This window comes from Musa acuminata, chromosome BXJ2-8 (assembly GCF_036884655.1).
Source record: "Musa acuminata AAA Group cultivar baxijiao chromosome BXJ2-8, Cavendish_Baxijiao_AAA, whole genome shotgun sequence".
Taxonomy (NCBI): domain Eukaryota; kingdom Viridiplantae; phylum Streptophyta; class Magnoliopsida; order Zingiberales; family Musaceae; genus Musa; species Musa acuminata.
Genome location: NC_088345.1, coordinates 2,056,177 through 2,073,042, shown reverse-complemented (window position 1 = coordinate 2,073,042; position 16,866 = coordinate 2,056,177). Strand labels below are relative to the sequence as shown.

General features: G+C 42.7%; 3 protein-coding genes and 1 pseudogene across 3 annotated transcripts; 3 read left to right on the top strand and 1 right to left on the bottom strand.

Annotated features, from left to right (window-relative positions):
- The first annotated feature begins 518 nt into the window (after window positions 1-518).
- Window positions 519-7,833, top strand: LOC135618605 (ubiquitin-activating enzyme E1 1-like). Its single transcript, XM_065119628.1, has 7 exons — window positions 519-686; window positions 874-1,199; window positions 1,814-2,031; window positions 3,447-4,241; window positions 4,342-5,210; window positions 5,801-6,233; window positions 6,865-7,833. The coding sequence occupies exons 2-7, from the start codon at window positions 887-889 to the stop codon at window positions 7,462-7,464; spliced, it is 3,228 nt and encodes a 1,075-aa protein (XP_064975700.1). The 5' UTR covers window positions 519-686; window positions 874-886; the 3' UTR covers window positions 7,465-7,833.
- Window positions 7,834-8,767: 934 nt separating this feature from the next.
- On the top strand, window positions 8,768-9,247 carry LOC135619397 (RING-H2 finger protein ATL66-like). Its single transcript, XM_065121372.1, has one exon. It carries the CDS (start codon window positions 8,768-8,770, stop codon window positions 9,245-9,247), a length of 480 nt encoding a protein of 159 aa, XP_064977444.1.
- Window positions 9,248-9,375: 128 nt separating this feature from the next.
- On the bottom strand, window positions 9,376-12,723 carry LOC103994376 (uncharacterized; annotated as a pseudogene).
- Window positions 12,680-16,777, top strand: LOC135618607 (fatty acid desaturase DES3-like). Its single transcript, XM_065119630.1, has 8 exons — window positions 12,680-13,110; window positions 13,197-13,286; window positions 13,403-13,469; window positions 14,595-14,687; window positions 14,776-14,961; window positions 15,050-15,130; window positions 16,203-16,340; window positions 16,413-16,777. Exons 1-8 carry the CDS (start codon window positions 12,722-12,724, stop codon window positions 16,602-16,604), a joined length of 1,236 nt encoding a protein of 411 aa, XP_064975702.1. The 5' UTR covers window positions 12,680-12,721; the 3' UTR covers window positions 16,605-16,777.
- Window positions 16,778-16,866: the final 89 nt, after the last annotated feature.

The following is a 16,866-nucleotide window of genomic DNA, read 5'->3' as shown; positions in this document are numbered from 1 at the left end:
TACCACGTGCCCTTGCTGCTAGCTTTTGATGATGATGATGATGGAGCAGTCGATCAAAGTTAGAGTGGACATAAGGCGCAAATCTCTATGGTTGAATTGTCAACTTTGACTTTAGTTGTTCTTCTCCCAAAAAAAGTCAATCAAGATCAAATAAGAAATAGCAAATGGGCAAACATGTTCTATTCTTATTGGAATCTTGATTTGAGACGAACTCTCAATGTTCAGATTGATTGAGAAGACTGTAGAGAAGCACATGCTGAATTTTCTCGAGATGCGTGCTTTAATTGATCAACGGTGTGGATGTTGATCCCTAGGATCCTTTTTATATCTGGTATAGTATCAGATTCATTTACCAAATTTTGCTTTATAAAGATAATATTGATTCAAAGAAATATATATTTTATGTTCAAACAATAATATAAATTTATGGTAGGGAGTTAATAAATGTGAGAAACAATAGAGAGCGTATTACTGATAACAGTATCGTATAAATAGGCGAGGAGGTGAGATGGGCGTGATGCTGTTCTTGTTGTCGATCTTATAAAGCCTCCTCCCCATCCATCGCCTCCACCGCCTCATCGTCTTGCCTCCAAACCCTAAGCTATCCGACCGGAAGGACGGATCAACCGACTACCAAGCCCGGATTTCGATCGATCTCTCCCTTCCGCTCCAGTTCCGATCCCTAGGTACGTTTTCTCGACCGCTGACTCTCTCACTCTCTCTCCATCGATCCGTGGCGATCGGTTGCAATTAGGTAGGTCTCTTCGCCCCGATCCTCGTCGGAATCCTCTCGACTGTTCTTGCAGTGGATCGCGATGATCTGGATTCGGTGTTTTTCTTACTCTCATTTGGCTAGCGGGGTGTTTTGCGCAGCGTGTTGCTCTATATGCTTCCAAGAAAGAGATCTGTGGGAGCTGTGGTTGAAGAGGACCGGGAACCGATAGCAGAAGAGGCGGTGCAGAAGAAGGCTAAAAGGGACTGCTCGGTCTCTTCCGAGGTGGCGGGGTCGTCGGCGATGGAAGAGGAGAATAACCGAGCCAATGGCACGGAGGTCGATGCTAATGGGAACAGGAAGCGGTCGGAGATTGATGAGGACTTGCACAGCCGGCAGCTGGCTGTGTATGGAAGGGAGACAATGCGTAGACTCGTTGCATCAAATGTTCTCATTTCTGGACTTCAGGGCCTAGGAGCTGAGATAGGTAAATTTTCCTGACTCTGGATATAATTTCTTTCGTTCCTGAATGAATTGATTGCTAACCATTTTTCCTCGAATCTTCTCTTATACTAGAAAATAATGCGACTGACAAAGGCACCAGTCGGGGGCTGTTGTGTCTCTTAATTATTCATGGCGTTCTGTATAGTAGCTCTGTCTTTTTCGTCGTCTATTTCTTCTGGAAACCTGAACCAGAATAGGAGAGCTTGCCCCATCCATGAATTAAAAGGCTTTGTTACATGATGCTAAATCGCCTGTTATTCATGTTAGTAAAATGTATTTGTTAATCAGCTATCTACTTATTTTTGTTTCACTTTTATGCCATTTTGTTGATGGACTTGATACACACGTCTTCTTTTAATTCTTTTAATGAGCAGGCTTGTGTAGGTTTTTTGCTTAAACTTTACTCTTATGTAGGTAATTTGTGCAGAAAATAAACATCCTTCATTATTTCATTTCTTGTGTTCTTGGAGTTATGATGTGGCAATCTTTAGTATCAAAACCGTTCATCTTGCGATTTTCGTTTATGTTGTGCTTTCTTTTGGTAGTTGCACTAAAAATGTTTGACAACATGAACTTGTACATTCTGTTTGCTTGCAGCAAAGAATCTTGTTCTTGCAGGCGTCAAATCTATTACCTTGCATGATGAGGGGGATGTAGAACTTTGGGACTTGTCCAGCAATTTCTTTTTCTCAGAAGATGATATTGGTAAGAACAGAGCTCTTGCTTGTGTTCTGAAGCTGCAAGAGCTGAACAATGCTGTTACAGTTTCGACTTTGACTGGAACTTTGTCAAAGGAGCAGCTTTCTTGTTTCCAGGTCTGTCCACTGAATGTTGTATCTTAAAGTGTGTTGTAGAACAGCTTCCATGTATTTAGTAATCACAATATGAATAGGCTTATTGTTATTTTATCACCATGTGTTTGTTGCAAAAATAAGTTGCTTCACTGTGACATGCACATGGTAGCTGTTTCCAGCCTATCTACAGATTTTTGAGGAGTAAAAAAAAAAAGAAGAAGATGAGGGGAAAGACAAAATGTGAAAGGGAGAGGAGAGAGTGAACTCGAAGGGAAGGCAAAAGAACTGCAGTCATGATTATAATTATGAAGCAGAGGAGGAGGTGGTGTTGTTGCCTTTGCCATCTGTTGTGACTGTCGTTGATGTCTTCTTGCTGTCATTGCCATTGCATATGCATTGGTTCCCGCATGAGACAAGGAGGAGATGGTAGAGGGAGAAGGAAGGGGAGAGTGTAGCCCTAGACTTTTAAGGGAACAAGGATGTTGTGTCAATGAGGAGGATGTGATAGGATCCATGACTAATCCTAATCCCATGATCACTTCTCCATAGAAAGTGTCTTCTTGTATTTGTATATGTATTACATTAATCCTCTTCTTACCGGTGCGAGGAGGAAGTGGAGCCACACTCTCTTTTAAGTCTATAAGCTATTAAGTTTTGGATCGTTTTATGGGGTGGATGCTTATTTTTTATTCATCTAGAAAATTACCTTTATATGGTATGATACAATGTTTGTTCTTCCTAGTAGATTTATCATAGTACTTTTTTTTAATGAACTATTCTATAATATTTCTCATTATCATTTATTAGACAGTTTTTAATGATTAAATTGTATGTATGGATCATTTAGTACTTTTTTCTACTTGATTTATGAAATTTATTTCTTGATTTTTCTTTTTTGCTACATTTACCGCATTTTTTTTTATTTTCAAGCCATTTCTTGCCTTATTCCAACTACATTTATTTTTTATTTTCAATCTTGATCCTGTTCCTATGACCTCTATGTCTACTTCTTTTCCTGTTCATGATAACTAGCATGTAGGAAAGAAGATGTTCTGAAGAAATCTTGTGCACTAGTATGGTGTTCTGGTTGCTGAAACAAAATTTGTCATCTTTAACAAATTTTCCTAATGGAATGAATGATTTGGCTAAAAGGATCAGAATTTGAAATAGACATAGATCTTGATTCATGTGCTTAACTTTGTTTTATCACTTCTAATAATTAAAAAGGGTAGAAGATTTCATGTCTGTCAATCCAAGTCAGTGGACAAATATGGGTCTAGAGTAGACAGGAAAATCCTAGTGCCACCAATGTTGCAGCGGTGGTAGCAGATGTCTTTGACTTATAATCTTAAATTGTTTATTTCTTTCTGGTGATTTTACCTCTAGCAGCATAACCCATTTTGTCAGAGTAGCTCATGTTTGAGGTTTTAGTGCAGGCTGTTGTTTTTACTGACTTGAGCTTGGAGAAGGCAATTGAGTTTGATGACCATTGTCATAACCACCAGCCTTCAATTCCCTTCATTAGATGTGAAGTTCGAGGACTTTTTGGCAGTGTGTTCTGTGATTTTGGTCCAGAGTTCACTGTTTTCGATCTTGATGGTGAGGAGCCACATACCGGTATAATTGCATCCATCAGTAGTGACAATCCTGCACTTGTATCATGTGTTGACGATGAGCGGCTGGAGTTCCAGGATGGGGATCTCGTTGTCTTCTCCGAAGTCCAGGGGATGACAGAACTTAATGATGGGAAGCCAAGAAAAATTAAGAGTGCCAGGCCATATTCTTTTATTCTTGATGAAGACACTACCCAGTTTGGTGCATACAAGAAAGGTGGAATTGTTACTCAGATAAAGGAACCTAAGGTTCTAAGATTTAGAACTTTAAGGGAGGCTCTTGTAGAATCAGGAGACTTCCTTTTAAGTGACTTCTCCAAGTTTGGCCATCCACCTCTATTGCACTTGGCTTTTCAAGCCTTAGACAAGTTTAGATATGAAATGGGTCGTTTTCCTGTTGCTGGGTCAGAGGATGATGCTCAAAAGCTAATATCCTTAGTTATTAGCATCAATGAGAGCCTTGGTGATGGTAAGCTAGAAGAAGTTGACAAGAAACTTCTACACCATTTCGCTAATGGTTGCAAAGCCATTTTGAATCCTATGGCTGCGATGTTTGGTGGGATTGTTGGGCAAGAGGTGGTTAAAGCTTGCTCTGGAAAGTTCCATCCGCTTTTTCAGGTGAGATATCTAGCTTGTTTAGTGCATTCTTCTATTAAGTCATAATCTATTTGCTTTACAACTTTGTTTACAACCTAATATATTATATTCCATTTGGCAGTTCTTTTACTTTGATTCAGTTGAGTCCCTTCCTGCTGAACCATTGGAACCTAGTGATCTTAAGCCTCTGAATTGTCGATATGATGCTCAAATCTCTGTGTTTGGATCCAAGCTTCAAAAGAAGATAGAAGAGGCTAAAGTATTTATTGTAGGATCCGGTGCTCTTGGGTGTGAATTCTTGAAGAACTTGGCACTGATGGGGGTTTGTTGTGGGCAGAAGGGCAAACTAAATATAACCGATGATGATGTCATTGAAAAGAGTAATCTCAGTCGCCAATTTCTCTTCCGTGACTGGAATATTGGGCAAGCTAAATCCACTGTGGCTGCTTCTGCTGCAGTTTCAATCAACCCTGGTCTTCATATTGAGGCTTTTCAGAATAGAGCAAGTCCAGATACAGAAAATGTGTTTGATGATGCATTTTGGGAGAGCACAGATGTTGTTATTAATGCATTGGACAATGTGACTGCGAGAATGTACATTGATGCCCGGTGCGTGTACTTCCAAAAGCCACTTTTGGAGTCTGGAACTTTAGGTGCAAAGTGTAACACACAGATGGTCATTCCTCATTTGACTGAGAATTATGGTGCTTCTAGAGATCCACCTGAGAAACAGGCACCTATGTGCACTGTTCATTCCTTCCCTCATAATATTGATCACTGTCTAACATGGGCCCGGTCTGAGTTTGAGGGCTTGCTTGAGAAGACACCAAATGAAGTAAATGCTTTCCTGTCTAACCCAAGTGCATATGCATCTGCCTTGAAAAGCCAAGGTGATGCCCAGGCCAGGGATCTACTTGACCGTGTTCTTGAATGCCTTGATAAGGATAGATGTGAGACATTCCAAGACTGTATTAACTGGGCTCGTCTAAGGTAACATTCAAATTCCTCTCATAGCAATATTCTCTGTGCATTTGTATTTTGGGAAGATTCATATTGCAGACATTTAGTCTTTCAAAGTTCATCAGTTTCTTGTAATGTTAGGAGCTTATGCATCGGCTTCATTCTTATTGCTGTTGTCATGTCTTTTTGGTTCCACTGGTAAAGAAAAACTTTGCAGTTTTGACCAACCATAGTAATTAGTAACAATGTTTGAAATCAGTACAGTGCATGGGTAATCAGGGTACCATATAGCATGTATATCGTCATTTGAGGCAATGCTATATACGTGCTATATGGTACCCTGATTACCCGTGCGCTCATGTGACTATATACCTTGTGCAGCCCCATATATGGCTATGTAGACTACATTTTAGAACATTAATTTTGTAAGAAGCTCCAACGGCATTTTGGCCTTTTAAATAATTTTATTTAGAAAGAATATCTTCCATATTGAACTGAAACTCTGACAGAGCTAATGAAGCTAACCGATATGCATCAACATCCTTGGCTTTGACATTCAATTTCCTTTTCCCCCTCTTTTTTCTCTTGGTGTTCACAAAATTGTATTCTTTTCCTTGTAGGTTTGAAGATTACTTCTCCAATCGTGTGAAGCAGTTAACTTTCACATTCCCTGAGGATGCAATCACCAGCACTGGTGTACCTTTTTGGTCTGCTCCCAAACGTTTCCCACGACCATTAGAGTTTTCATCTGGCGACCTCGGTCACCTTCACTTTGTTATGGCTGCTTCGATGCTAAGAGCAGAGACATTTGGAATTCCTATTCCTGGTTGGTCGAAATATCCAAAGAAATTAGCTGATGCTGTTGACAAGGTTATAGTGCCTGAATTTCAGCCTAAGACAGGAGTTAATATCGTAACAGATGAGAAAGCTACTAGTTTATCCTCTGTTTCTGTTGATGATGCTGCTGTCATCAATGATCTTCTTGCAAAGCTGGAGGAGTGTGCCAAGAAGCTGCCTCCAGGATTTCGGATGAACCCAGTTCAGTTTGAAAAGGTTAGTTCCTACTTCAATTTGAAGTATCTTAAACATTTAGGTGCTTTTATTTTGCATCTAGAAGTCTTCGACCTCTCTGAGTTACTATTAGTATATGATTTTTTGTATTAAGATTGGGTCTCGTTAGTTACTTGGTGTCCTAATTTTTGTTCTTTTCTGTACATCTGAATCTTTTAGTTCTAACAAAATAATTTGACCAGCTGACAGATCTGATATGTAGTCCAGAACCCCAGTGTAATTTCTTTCATCGATGATCACCATCTCCGTGAAACAAGCTTTTCTTTGTTGCTAGATCAATGCTTTAGCTGCTCGATGGCCTTTTCCCATTATCTCGCTAAAAATTGAAGTTTGTCATAGTGAGTCTTCATAATAAGTGTGGGATTACATCAAATGGCTTTACACAGCTTGTCTGTTTTTATGTTTCATGTGCTGTGTCATCTGTCATTCTTGTCTATTAATTTTATCACCACTAAATTTTATTGCTTGATATTCTGCTTATAGTTGTTTTCATTGTTGGAAAGATTTTTTGTTTGCTTTCTTCTATCAGTCTTGTGGAACTTAGGTCGTTGTTTCACTTGGACAGTTCCCGAGTGTTTTTCAAACCCTGCTTATCGTATTATTGGTTATACAGGACGATGACACAAATTACCACATGGATTTAATTGCTGGGCTAGCCAACATGCGCGCAAGGAACTACAGCATCCCAGAAGTTGACAAGCTCAAAGCAAAGTTTATAGCTGGAAGGATCATCCCAGCCATCGCCACTGCCACGGCAATGGCCACAGGTTTGGTGTGCCTAGAGCTTTACAAAGTGCTTGCCGGCGGACATAAGGTGGAAGACTACCGAAACACCTTTGCGAACTTGGCGCTTCCTTTATTCTCCATGGCGGAGCCAGTTCCACCGAACGTGATGAAGCACCGAGACATGAGCTGGACAATCTGGGATCGGTGGATCGTTAAGGGTGATCTCACCCTTAGGGAGCTCCTTCGGTGGCTCAAGGACAAAGGACTAAATGCCTATAGCATCTCCAGTGGTACTTCTTTACTATACAACAGCATGTTTCCCAGGCACAATAATCGGATGGACAGGAAGGTGGTTGATCTGATAAAGGAGGTTGCCAAGGTTGAGGTGCCCCCTTATAGGCGTCATGTGGATGTTGTCGTGGCTTGTGAGGATGACAAAGATGGCGATGATGTCGACATTCCGCTGGTATCCATTTACTTCCGATAGTCACATTTGAGATCAAAGGACTTGTTAAAGGTCTATTGATCACTTAGCCTGCAGAAGATTAAAGAAAGATCACTGGGTTTCTAAGATTTTGGGTGTACTGAAAAAAAAAAGAAGAAAGCATGATGGGTTGCACAGTAGTATCCTCAGCTGCTCATGTATTCCTGTTATTATCCTTAGAGCTAGAGAGTCATGTAGGTGCTGTTGCTCGTCTAACCTTTTGTTGAGCCGTCATACAGTAGATTGTGTTTTTGTTCTCCGTATGCCGTTCCTCAAACAAAGCACCGGTTTATATTCACAAAGATCTGCAGTTATATATGTTTGGCAGATTCAGTTATTTTGATATATTTGCCGATTCATCCTTTCGTTCCATACTATTCTCAACAGCTAATTAGGATATATAGTTTTAAGTGCTCCAAGTCAACTCTGGACTCCACAATTGAAGTTGACTATCTGTTCCTCGAGTTCAATGATTAGTGTGTGTTGCATGGCATTGGCAGGAATGGTGATGGGAATGCTGGCGGGCAGCATCCCATGATGGTTCACCGTGATGATCCTCCACAAGAAGTCGGCACTGATGGGGAAGGTGGACGACATGCACCCTGGCCGTGTGGCTTCCTGGCAGAGCCGACGCTGTGCCGCCTCATCCTCCTCCCCGTGCCGAGCTCCAATGGCACCGCCTACCGGGGGGTGGCGTCGTCCAGCTCCCCCGAGGAGTCACCATCCAGCCATGGATCTGCCTCCTCCTCCTCTCCTGCATCTGCGCACTTGACATGGTGGTGAATAAGACGGTTTTAGCTTTGGTTTGATCACTCAGGGGCTTGAGATACAATCTATCGATTTATATTCTTGATTTTTCGATGTTCCATAAAACTATATTTGCGGTATATTCGACAGAGATCCCTCCGATTACACGAATCCATCAATCTCTAATTAACCACAAATCCACAAGACACCGAGAGTTCGAACCAATTCCGAAACCATCAACTCCTTCAAAACCATCCACTTTACCATCCTCCGCACATCGCAGGCGGCATCTCTCTTATTTCTGTGTGCAGCAACACCTGAAAGGAACCATACCCCAACCACAATGGCAGCAGTAGCAGCAACAGCGCATTGATGAGCTTTTCGTTCTGCCTTGTGACGTTTCGATGAGATAAGCTTTCAGGAGGGTGTTGAAAAAGGGCGTGATGTGGAGAGAGAGAGAGAGAGAGAGTCTGAGCTGAAGTCTCTTTGTTCGCAGCTCTCACCGCTTCTCCTCCCGGACCACTCCCCCTGCCCTCGTATAGCCTCGCCGTCTGCTTGCATGGAAGCCCAGAATGCTCAGCCCTTTCGCTGGCACTACGACATGCTCGACGACAACAACTTCCACGTCCGCGGCCGCGGTCTCCTCCTCCTCTCCTTCTCCGCTCTCCTATCCTTGGCCCTCCTCTGCTTGTACCTTTGGTGGGCATGTCGCTACCGCCGGTGGGCGGCTGAAACGGGCTCAGCGAGCCTGCCTTCTGCCGCGATGTCGCCTTGTAAGGCCGGTCTGGACCCAGACACCATCGGCAGCTTCCCGGTGCACCTACACCGAGCGCCAGGGACCGGCGACGAGGCGTCGCAGTGCTCCATATGCCTCAGTTGCTTCATGGAAGGGGATAAGATCAAGGTGTTGCCGGGTTGCGCCCACGGCTTCCATCCGGAGTGCGTTGATGAATGGTTACGGGCGCAGGCGAACTGCCCGCTCTGCAGGGCTTCGCTCGTCCGGTCATCGGTGGCTAAGGAGCCGGAGGCCATGCCCTGAGAGAGAGAGAGAGAGAGAGAGAGAGAGAGAGATCTTTTCTTGAACATCTGTAACATAGCTTATGGTAAGATTTGGAATTCGAATCCTGTCTTCACTGCTATAAGATATGTTTTACCTAAGACGAGATAAAGAGAAGAATTAGCAGAGCATTCGAACTGTATTGTCATCAGAAGAAACCTGACAGAGAGAACAGATTGTCACGACAAAGCTTTTTCCTCCGCTTCACCCCACACACAAACATGCTGTGTGGTGGAGAACAATCCTCAACAAAGAAAGCTGGAGAATCACTACTTTAAAGATACTCTCTCGAGTAATATCTCTTTTCCTAATGCTCTATCCACCATTGGCATTGGAGTCGCCTTGGTCTCTGCCAAGCTGTGACGATCAACATCTCATATGCTTTCCACCGGTTTCTTTTCCGAAGCTATGTTTAAGTCTCAAAAGCGTAAACAAAGGAAGAATAATAATGTAGAAAGTAACATCTCAAAAGTGTAGACAAAGGAAGAATAATAATGTAGAAAGTAACACCGGCAAGCGATGGATCCATGGGGTCCTCCTGCAATCGTAGACCAGTGCTGAGAAAAGATGCTGGTCCAATGAGGTTGGAAGCCGCAACCATCTGGAAAAGAAGCAATGTAAGATGTGGAACAGCATGGACTGCAGCAAAAGGAGACGATCAAACCTAGTATTTCCGACACTGAATATGGGTTTATTTAGGCAAATTTTCCTGAAACGAGCATAAATCATCTTAGCTTTCAAGATTTTGTCGACTTTTGTGACAAGGAAATCGTAAAAGATTACCACAATCGCGACCGAAAAATGAGACCATTCTTGATTCATTTGCAAGCATCTAGGAGCGGATATCCTTGTCCTAGATCGCGACCAGAAAATAAGCAGATATCCTTGTCCTAGACCACAATCGCGACCGAAAAATAAGAGCCAACCGGAGGAGGTTATCCGTGTCCTGCAAAGAGCAGTCAGCATCTCAGTAACAAACATTTGGAGAAGGCACCTTTTCCTGATTGAATGATCGCAAACTGCTTCCGATTTTTTGTAGTCTCATCTTCCTTTTGTTGAAACTTTAGGGCAGGATACACCATTTTTTCGGCTACACTTAGATGGAAAGCAGAGTCTCTAGATGTTTGTGAGTGTGGTGATCTCGAAAGTTTATGCCTGCAAGTTTGAACATCGGACAATAATTTAAGCATGCAAGAAAGGAAAGTTTAGGAGCTCCAGAAATATTATCCTCCCAATGTGACATTGCATCCTAGTATATCGGAGATCAGAAAGATCTTAGTTAATGCTTACACAAGTTGGACAGACCCAAGCAGACTTGCCTTCTCATGGAGATTGGAAACCGATCACCTTTCTTTTCAGAAGCATCCCTCTCGTCAACAGCCTAAACTCACCGAGAGAATTGAAAGCACAACTGCAAAAGAGTAAGAGTAGATGGCTAGTAATCCACATGAAGTAACAGCAAAGTGTTTGAAGCCACAATAGTACATTAGATCTTTTTGTTCTACGTCTTCTACATATTAAATAGTTTAGAGATATGAACGGAAATGTTATGATGTTGAGTGCCAACAGTAGTGAACAATTTATATTTTTCCAAACTATGCAAGCGGATATCGTTGATCCCTCCTATGAAGCATATTTAGGGTCATCGACATGAACATTTCCCATCGTGGACACCACTAAACGCAACTTGTGCATCATGTACAAGAAGCGGAAAGATATATCGTGTCAAAAGCAAAATGATCTGATACCCGTAGTTTGATAAAGAATTCCCAAATTAGGATGTTAGAATGTCCATTTAACTATTTGTTTGATAATCGTAGTCATACATACTCATCGAAAGAAAAAGATAAAAAAGCCCAACACAATAATAGTCTTATAACAGTGTGTTATAAGCAAGAAATCTGTCTCAAACAACAAAATTAGGAGAATCCAATATCATTTAATTACCATCTGAACAGGAAATCCTTTGTGGCAAATAATTAACTCGATTTCCCATAATTTTGTTTATACACCTATGATTTCATTTTTACTCATATTTCTTAGCAACCAAACCAAGCCATCAGCACCATTTTCATTATGCATCATTGTTTTGTGCCACAACCTTATGACATTCTTCTGTCTTAGGACACAACCTTATGTCTTGATTAAGGCCTACATCGACTCGACACAACCTGGAATTCTAATTAGTCTTTAGTAGTACATTCATAGAAAACCTCGATTTCGGTATATGTGAATCTAATTCATGCCACCAGAGATAAAAGCACTTAAAACGATGAAATGAGTTTGCCATATCACTACTAATGCGGCGTTAATTAACCATATCATCAAACAATTTAGCCTAATATCTTTCACCAAGCTTGTATAAGGAATAAAACCAGTTTTGGGATATTCTTACTTCAACAAGCGATGCTAAAAGCTCGTCCTCTGCGAGGTCTTTTGGATCAGCGAGAGGCTGTTCCTTCTCTTTCTCGTTCACCAATTTTGCCACAAGACCCAGTTTCGTCTTCTTCCTGCTCAAAGTCCTCACCTTTTTGTCCCGGACTTTCCACGTAGCTCCCTTTCTAAGGATGAGCTTCTCTGATTTCCAGCCCGGGTCACATCGGTCCTTGAACACGCCGACGAATCCAAGAACTCCGCAGCTTCCTCCGGCTCTTGGTGGCATCCGCCACGCTGTTGTCTGCGCTGGAGGGCGGCGAGGTCGCCGGAGGGGGCACGGTAGCCGTCGATGCGGGAGGAGGCAGAAGAGATGCAGACCCTAGGGTTGGGCTGCGTCCGGGGGGCGCCCATCTTGGCCTCGAGGGCTTGGACCACCGGCGACCCTCCCATGACGAAGCGCTCTGCGAGGGCGCCGCCCATCAGGTCGAAAAGCCGCTGCTTTTTATCGACAACAGCGCCTGCCGAAGGCTGCGGATTGGCGGAGGACTCCGGAGGCGGCGGATCGGGGAGCTCATTTTCGAGAGGAGGAGAAGAGGACTCGATATAAGATGTGATTGATGTGTTGGAATCTATTATAAGTGCCTAAAATGGAACGTGTGACGTATCGTTAGATTATCTATATAGCGATCTCTCTTATCAAATATAAATGCTCATCGCTAAATCAAATTAAATAGTCAAAATCAAAACCAACTTGGTCAAACCCTTAATAATTAAATATTGAAATTTAAAATCGAAAATGGAAATCCTAACTAACTAACTATATATATATATATATATATATATATATATATATATATATATATATATATATATATATATATGGTTTCTCGGCGGGGCGAGGGAACCCCCCACACGTGATTGGTCCGCGGCAGCCACGTGACTCGGGTCGACCCAGTCTGAGGCCCGCATCGCGTCAGAGCGCGCACGCTTCGGATCGGAAGAGACGATGAGTGGTGGCGAGCCGCCCAAAAATGCACCGCCCGAGTCACTCCCGCGCCCCTGACCAAGAACGACCCAGCCATGAGGCTCTTATACTCCTCCTCCCCCTTCTCTGGGATATCCCCCCTCTGCATTTGGCCTTGGTCTTGGACAGCCGCCGCCGCGCCCGCGCCCAAGAAGATGGTGGCCATCACGAGAAGGGAAGAAGAGGTTACCGCGAAAAGCGAGGAGGATAAGTCCGACCTCGGGAGGCCGCCGCCGTTCAGGATCGGCGATGTCCGTGCGGCCATACCCAGCCATTGCTGGGTAAAGGACCCCTGGCGGTCCATGAGCTACGTCCTTTGCGACGTCGTCGTCATCGCCGCGCTCGCCGTCGCGGCCGGCTATCTCGACAGTTGGATCGTCTGGCTCATCTATTGGCTGGCCCAGGGCACCATGTTCTGGGCCGTCTTCGTTCTCGGACATGACTGGTATCGATCCACATTTGGTCGCTGCAAGGTGAGCAACACTAGATAGAGTTCGGAATGGAGGAACTAACGATGGCTTCTACTGACAGTGGCCATGGGAGCTTCTCCGACAATGTGTGGCTGAACAATGCGGTGGGTCACTTGCTTCACTCCAGCATTCTGGTGCCATACCATGGATGGTAAGTTTTCGATTCGATTTAGTCTGCGATTCTTCGAGTTGGATCAATGGAGAAGGTGAATGTTTGCAGATATCATAATTTCTTGCCTTTTCCTTGTTTGTTGGTGCCGGGAGCAGGAGGATTAGCCATAGGACTCATCACCAGAACCATGGGAATGTGGAAAAGGATGAATCTTGGCTCCCGGTGAGTAGTTTCTTGCCTTGTTTGTTCTTTCTAGTTCTTGTACCAGTTGGATGGTCTTTGATCATTCATAGTCTCAGATAAATCCAGCTTCTGCTTTTGTTGTACTGGTTGGGAGTATTTTGGCTGTAAAATTGCGTGCTCACAATCCTTTCTAGTTTGTGTAGGAGCTGGGTGGTCTTCACCTTGGCTTGGTTCTCAAGCTCCATGATTGGCACTAAGCCATGGGTTGTCCAATTCAGCTTATGAGAACTAGACTTGAACATTATACTTTCATTTCTAATATAAGCATTATTTTAGTTGGATGCTTTGGTAAAGAGTTTGTTCGAGTTCCTGGTGATTGGAGAAGAACTCATCAACATTATTTGGCTAACTTGTAATTTGTCGGCTCGACATGATATTTCAATGTGTTCAAATGGATAGACACTGTAAACAAGTGATTGCTGGCTCATTTTAGAGAATAAACTTGAATCTAATTGTTTGATTCAAACTGGCTCAATTTATTCCTCCGAAACAGATTTCCGTTCTTGGTTTTCAATTTAACTACACTCAGACTTTCTGTTTTAATCTATTGAAAATTTTGTTTCTCATGAAGCTATTTAACACTGTGGCAGGAAAGGGATTAAGCAGTTGTTCCTTGTAATGCTACTTAACATGATTGTTCAACCATACTTTTGATTTCATTGAGACAAATATGGCTATAATATTTGATTTGTCTGAAAGGAGTTCATGATATGTGCTTTAAGAGGCAATGAACCCAATTCCCCTACAGAAGCTGCATGGTTTGGGAGCTGGTCAAGAGTGTTCTGCTTCCACCATCCTAATTATTAATACAGAAGACTAGCTATCTCTCAAGACATCTTGATTTGTGAACAATGGAATCTAACTTAAGATTCATGTTTGAAGGACAGAAAACCAGACTTGTCGCTTAGTGGGCATCATGAAACATGCTGGAAATTTCAATAATGTTTTTTCTATTTTGAGAATGTCCTTCTCACCGTCTGTAGACGAACAACCTTTAGTTTCTTTCAATGAACACTAATTCGAATAAATAGTTGGTGAAATTCCATGTCCAATTGCTTATTTCATTTGTTTGCAAGAACAACAATAACTCTTTCTTTCTTGCAGCTAACTGAGAAGACGTACAAGCAAATGAATCCAACCGGCCGAAAGATGAGGTTTACATTACCTTATCACTTGTTTGCATTCCCTGTCTATCTGGTGAGTTTGTGCATTCACCAAGAACAAAGCTCCTTTAATTGAATTTAGCAAATTCTAATTTAATTTCTTGTCTGCCATAATCCAAAAGTTGTGGAGAAGTCCTGGAAAAGAAGGTTCCCACTTCCTCCCGAGCAGCAGCTTGTTTCATCCAAATGAAGAACACGATGTTATCGTATCAACCGTGTGCTGGTCATCCATGATGGCCTTGCTTCTTTGTCTATCCTGGGTGTATGGTCCTGTTCCAGTGCTCAAACTCTACGGTGTACCCTACGCGGTGAGTATGTTCACAAAGAAATCAACCGTAACTTGTAAAAATTACTGATTGCATTATCATCTGATATACCTTCAATTCCTTGCATCAGATTTTCATAATGTGGCTAGATTTGGTCACGTACTTGCATCACCATGGTCACAGCGAAAAGCTCCCCTGGTACCGCGGAAAGGTAAGAAAATATTTCCTCATCTTATAACAAGATTCTGTATACATGTATATCAATCTATGAATTCAAGATACAATAATAATTGTGATGGGGCAGTCGACAAGTAGCAAATTAAGTTTCTAAGTGGAATCCTCTACTGAAGTAACAACATTCATTAAAGCAATTGCTCACAATTGCCTTGGAAAAGACTCGGCCAGTGTAATCCCATAACTATAAAATTTCTATCATTGGAATGGAAAACTCTTTGAATCTTTGATAGGAGACCATGCCATCTGTTTCAAACTTGTTCACTTATAGGTTGTCAAGAACAGGACTGGTCATGTTTTGGTGTGTTGCTTCTCCATTCACATGCTTCTCCCTGTTAATATTTCGGAATTTTGGCATCCATCTTCCATTTTGTATGGCCATAATGGCACACACCAATCTCCTTGTCGATCAAGAACAACAAAACCATTCCGAAAACCTTGATGAAAAGTGAGGCTCTCAGTACTGTTCAGTTTAGAAATGCTTCCCATATATGCCTTCAAAGTTTTCATTCAGTGATTCTAGCAATTTCCCAATAGAAATTAAATGTGTTTGTTTCTCTATAAAATTGAGCCAAGTGCATGCGGACTTGTGAAATCATTTACTACCTACTCATATGGATGCTTTAAGAACACTTGACCATAGATCTTTTAATGCAACCGAGGAAGGATTCAAACTCGGGTTCCGTCCATTTCATGGTGGATAGGATGGGGACAGGGCATCCTCTTAGTTGATAGGACAGTGACAGGGTTACGATATGCACAGATGGAAAAGTTTGATAGATCCAAAACCACCTCATAATTAGATTGTACAGTTCCTCTGTAGCTTAGCATGAACATTGTACAGTTCCTCTGTAGCAGGAACTACCACCACCGAACCACATTGTACTACTGTTCCTCCATAGCCTAATATGCAGAATGTTAGAGTTTGATTACAGAACCATATAATATTGGGGGAGATGAACCTGACAGAGTTAGGAATCAAACTGAAAGCTTTTGCTAAGTCCTGACCTCACTGCTGCAACTTGCACTCATCTTGTGTGTCTTTGTAGGAATGGAGCTATCTGCGGGGAGGACTGACCACCCTCGACAGGGACTATGGGTGGATAAACAGCATCCACCACGACATCGGAACTCACGTCGTTCACCATCTCTTTCCTCAAATACCACACTACAATTTGGTAGAGGCGGTAAGTTCGCATTTCACCACTGGATCTGTCGTCATTCTTCGATTTCCTCTTACCTGTGACCATTCGTTTCAGACGCAGGCAGCTAAACCTGTGCTCGGGAAGTATTACCGAGAACCGGAGAAATCTGGGCCTCTTCCGCTCCACCTCTTCGGCATTCTACTCAGAAGCCTCAGAGTCGATCACTTCGTGAGCGACGACGGAGATGTCGTCTACTACCAGTCCGACCCTCAGTTGTATGGCGATTGGCAGCACAAATCCAAGTGAAGTCTCCCGTGTCATTTATAGGATTACTAGATGCCAGAATTGTTCGTCTTTTAGATGCTTTACGCAAGTGATGGATGTCTGCCTTCCCATCCCCCCCCCCCTCTCCTCTCTCTCTTATGTTTCGAGTCTTCTGTACGGTGAATGCTGGCATCAAAGTTACATATTTATCTTCACACAAAACAGGATTGACAATGCAGTGTGGTTTCTGTGTCGTGGGCCTCACTTCGATAGCCAATGGGACGACGCGGTACGTGGTGGGTCC

Bases quoted from the DNA above. Each gene is read 5' to 3' on its own strand.
- LOC135618605 (XM_065119628.1), top strand. From the start codon at position 887: ATGCTTCCAAGAAAGAGATCTGTGGGAGCTGTGGTTGAAGAGGACCGG. The intron at 4,242-4,341 runs GTGAGATATCTA...TCCATTTGGCAG, and splicing joins AGTTCCATCCGCTTTTTCAG to TTCTTTTACTTTGATTCAGT. The intron at 6,234-6,864 runs GTTAGTTCCTAC...TTGGTTATACAG, and splicing joins ACCCAGTTCAGTTTGAAAAG to GACGATGACACAAATTACCA.
- LOC135619397 (XM_065121372.1), top strand. From the start codon at position 8,768: ATGGAAGCCCAGAATGCTCAGCCCTTTCGCTGGCACTACGACATGCTC.
- LOC135618607 (XM_065119630.1), top strand. From the start codon at position 12,722: ATGAGGCTCTTATACTCCTCCTCCCCCTTCTCTGGGATATCCCCCCTC. The intron at 13,111-13,196 runs GTATCGATCCAC...TTCTACTGACAG, and splicing joins TTCGTTCTCGGACATGACTG to TGGCCATGGGAGCTTCTCCG. The intron at 14,962-15,049 runs GTGAGTATGTTC...TCCTTGCATCAG, and splicing joins TCTACGGTGTACCCTACGCG to ATTTTCATAATGTGGCTAGA.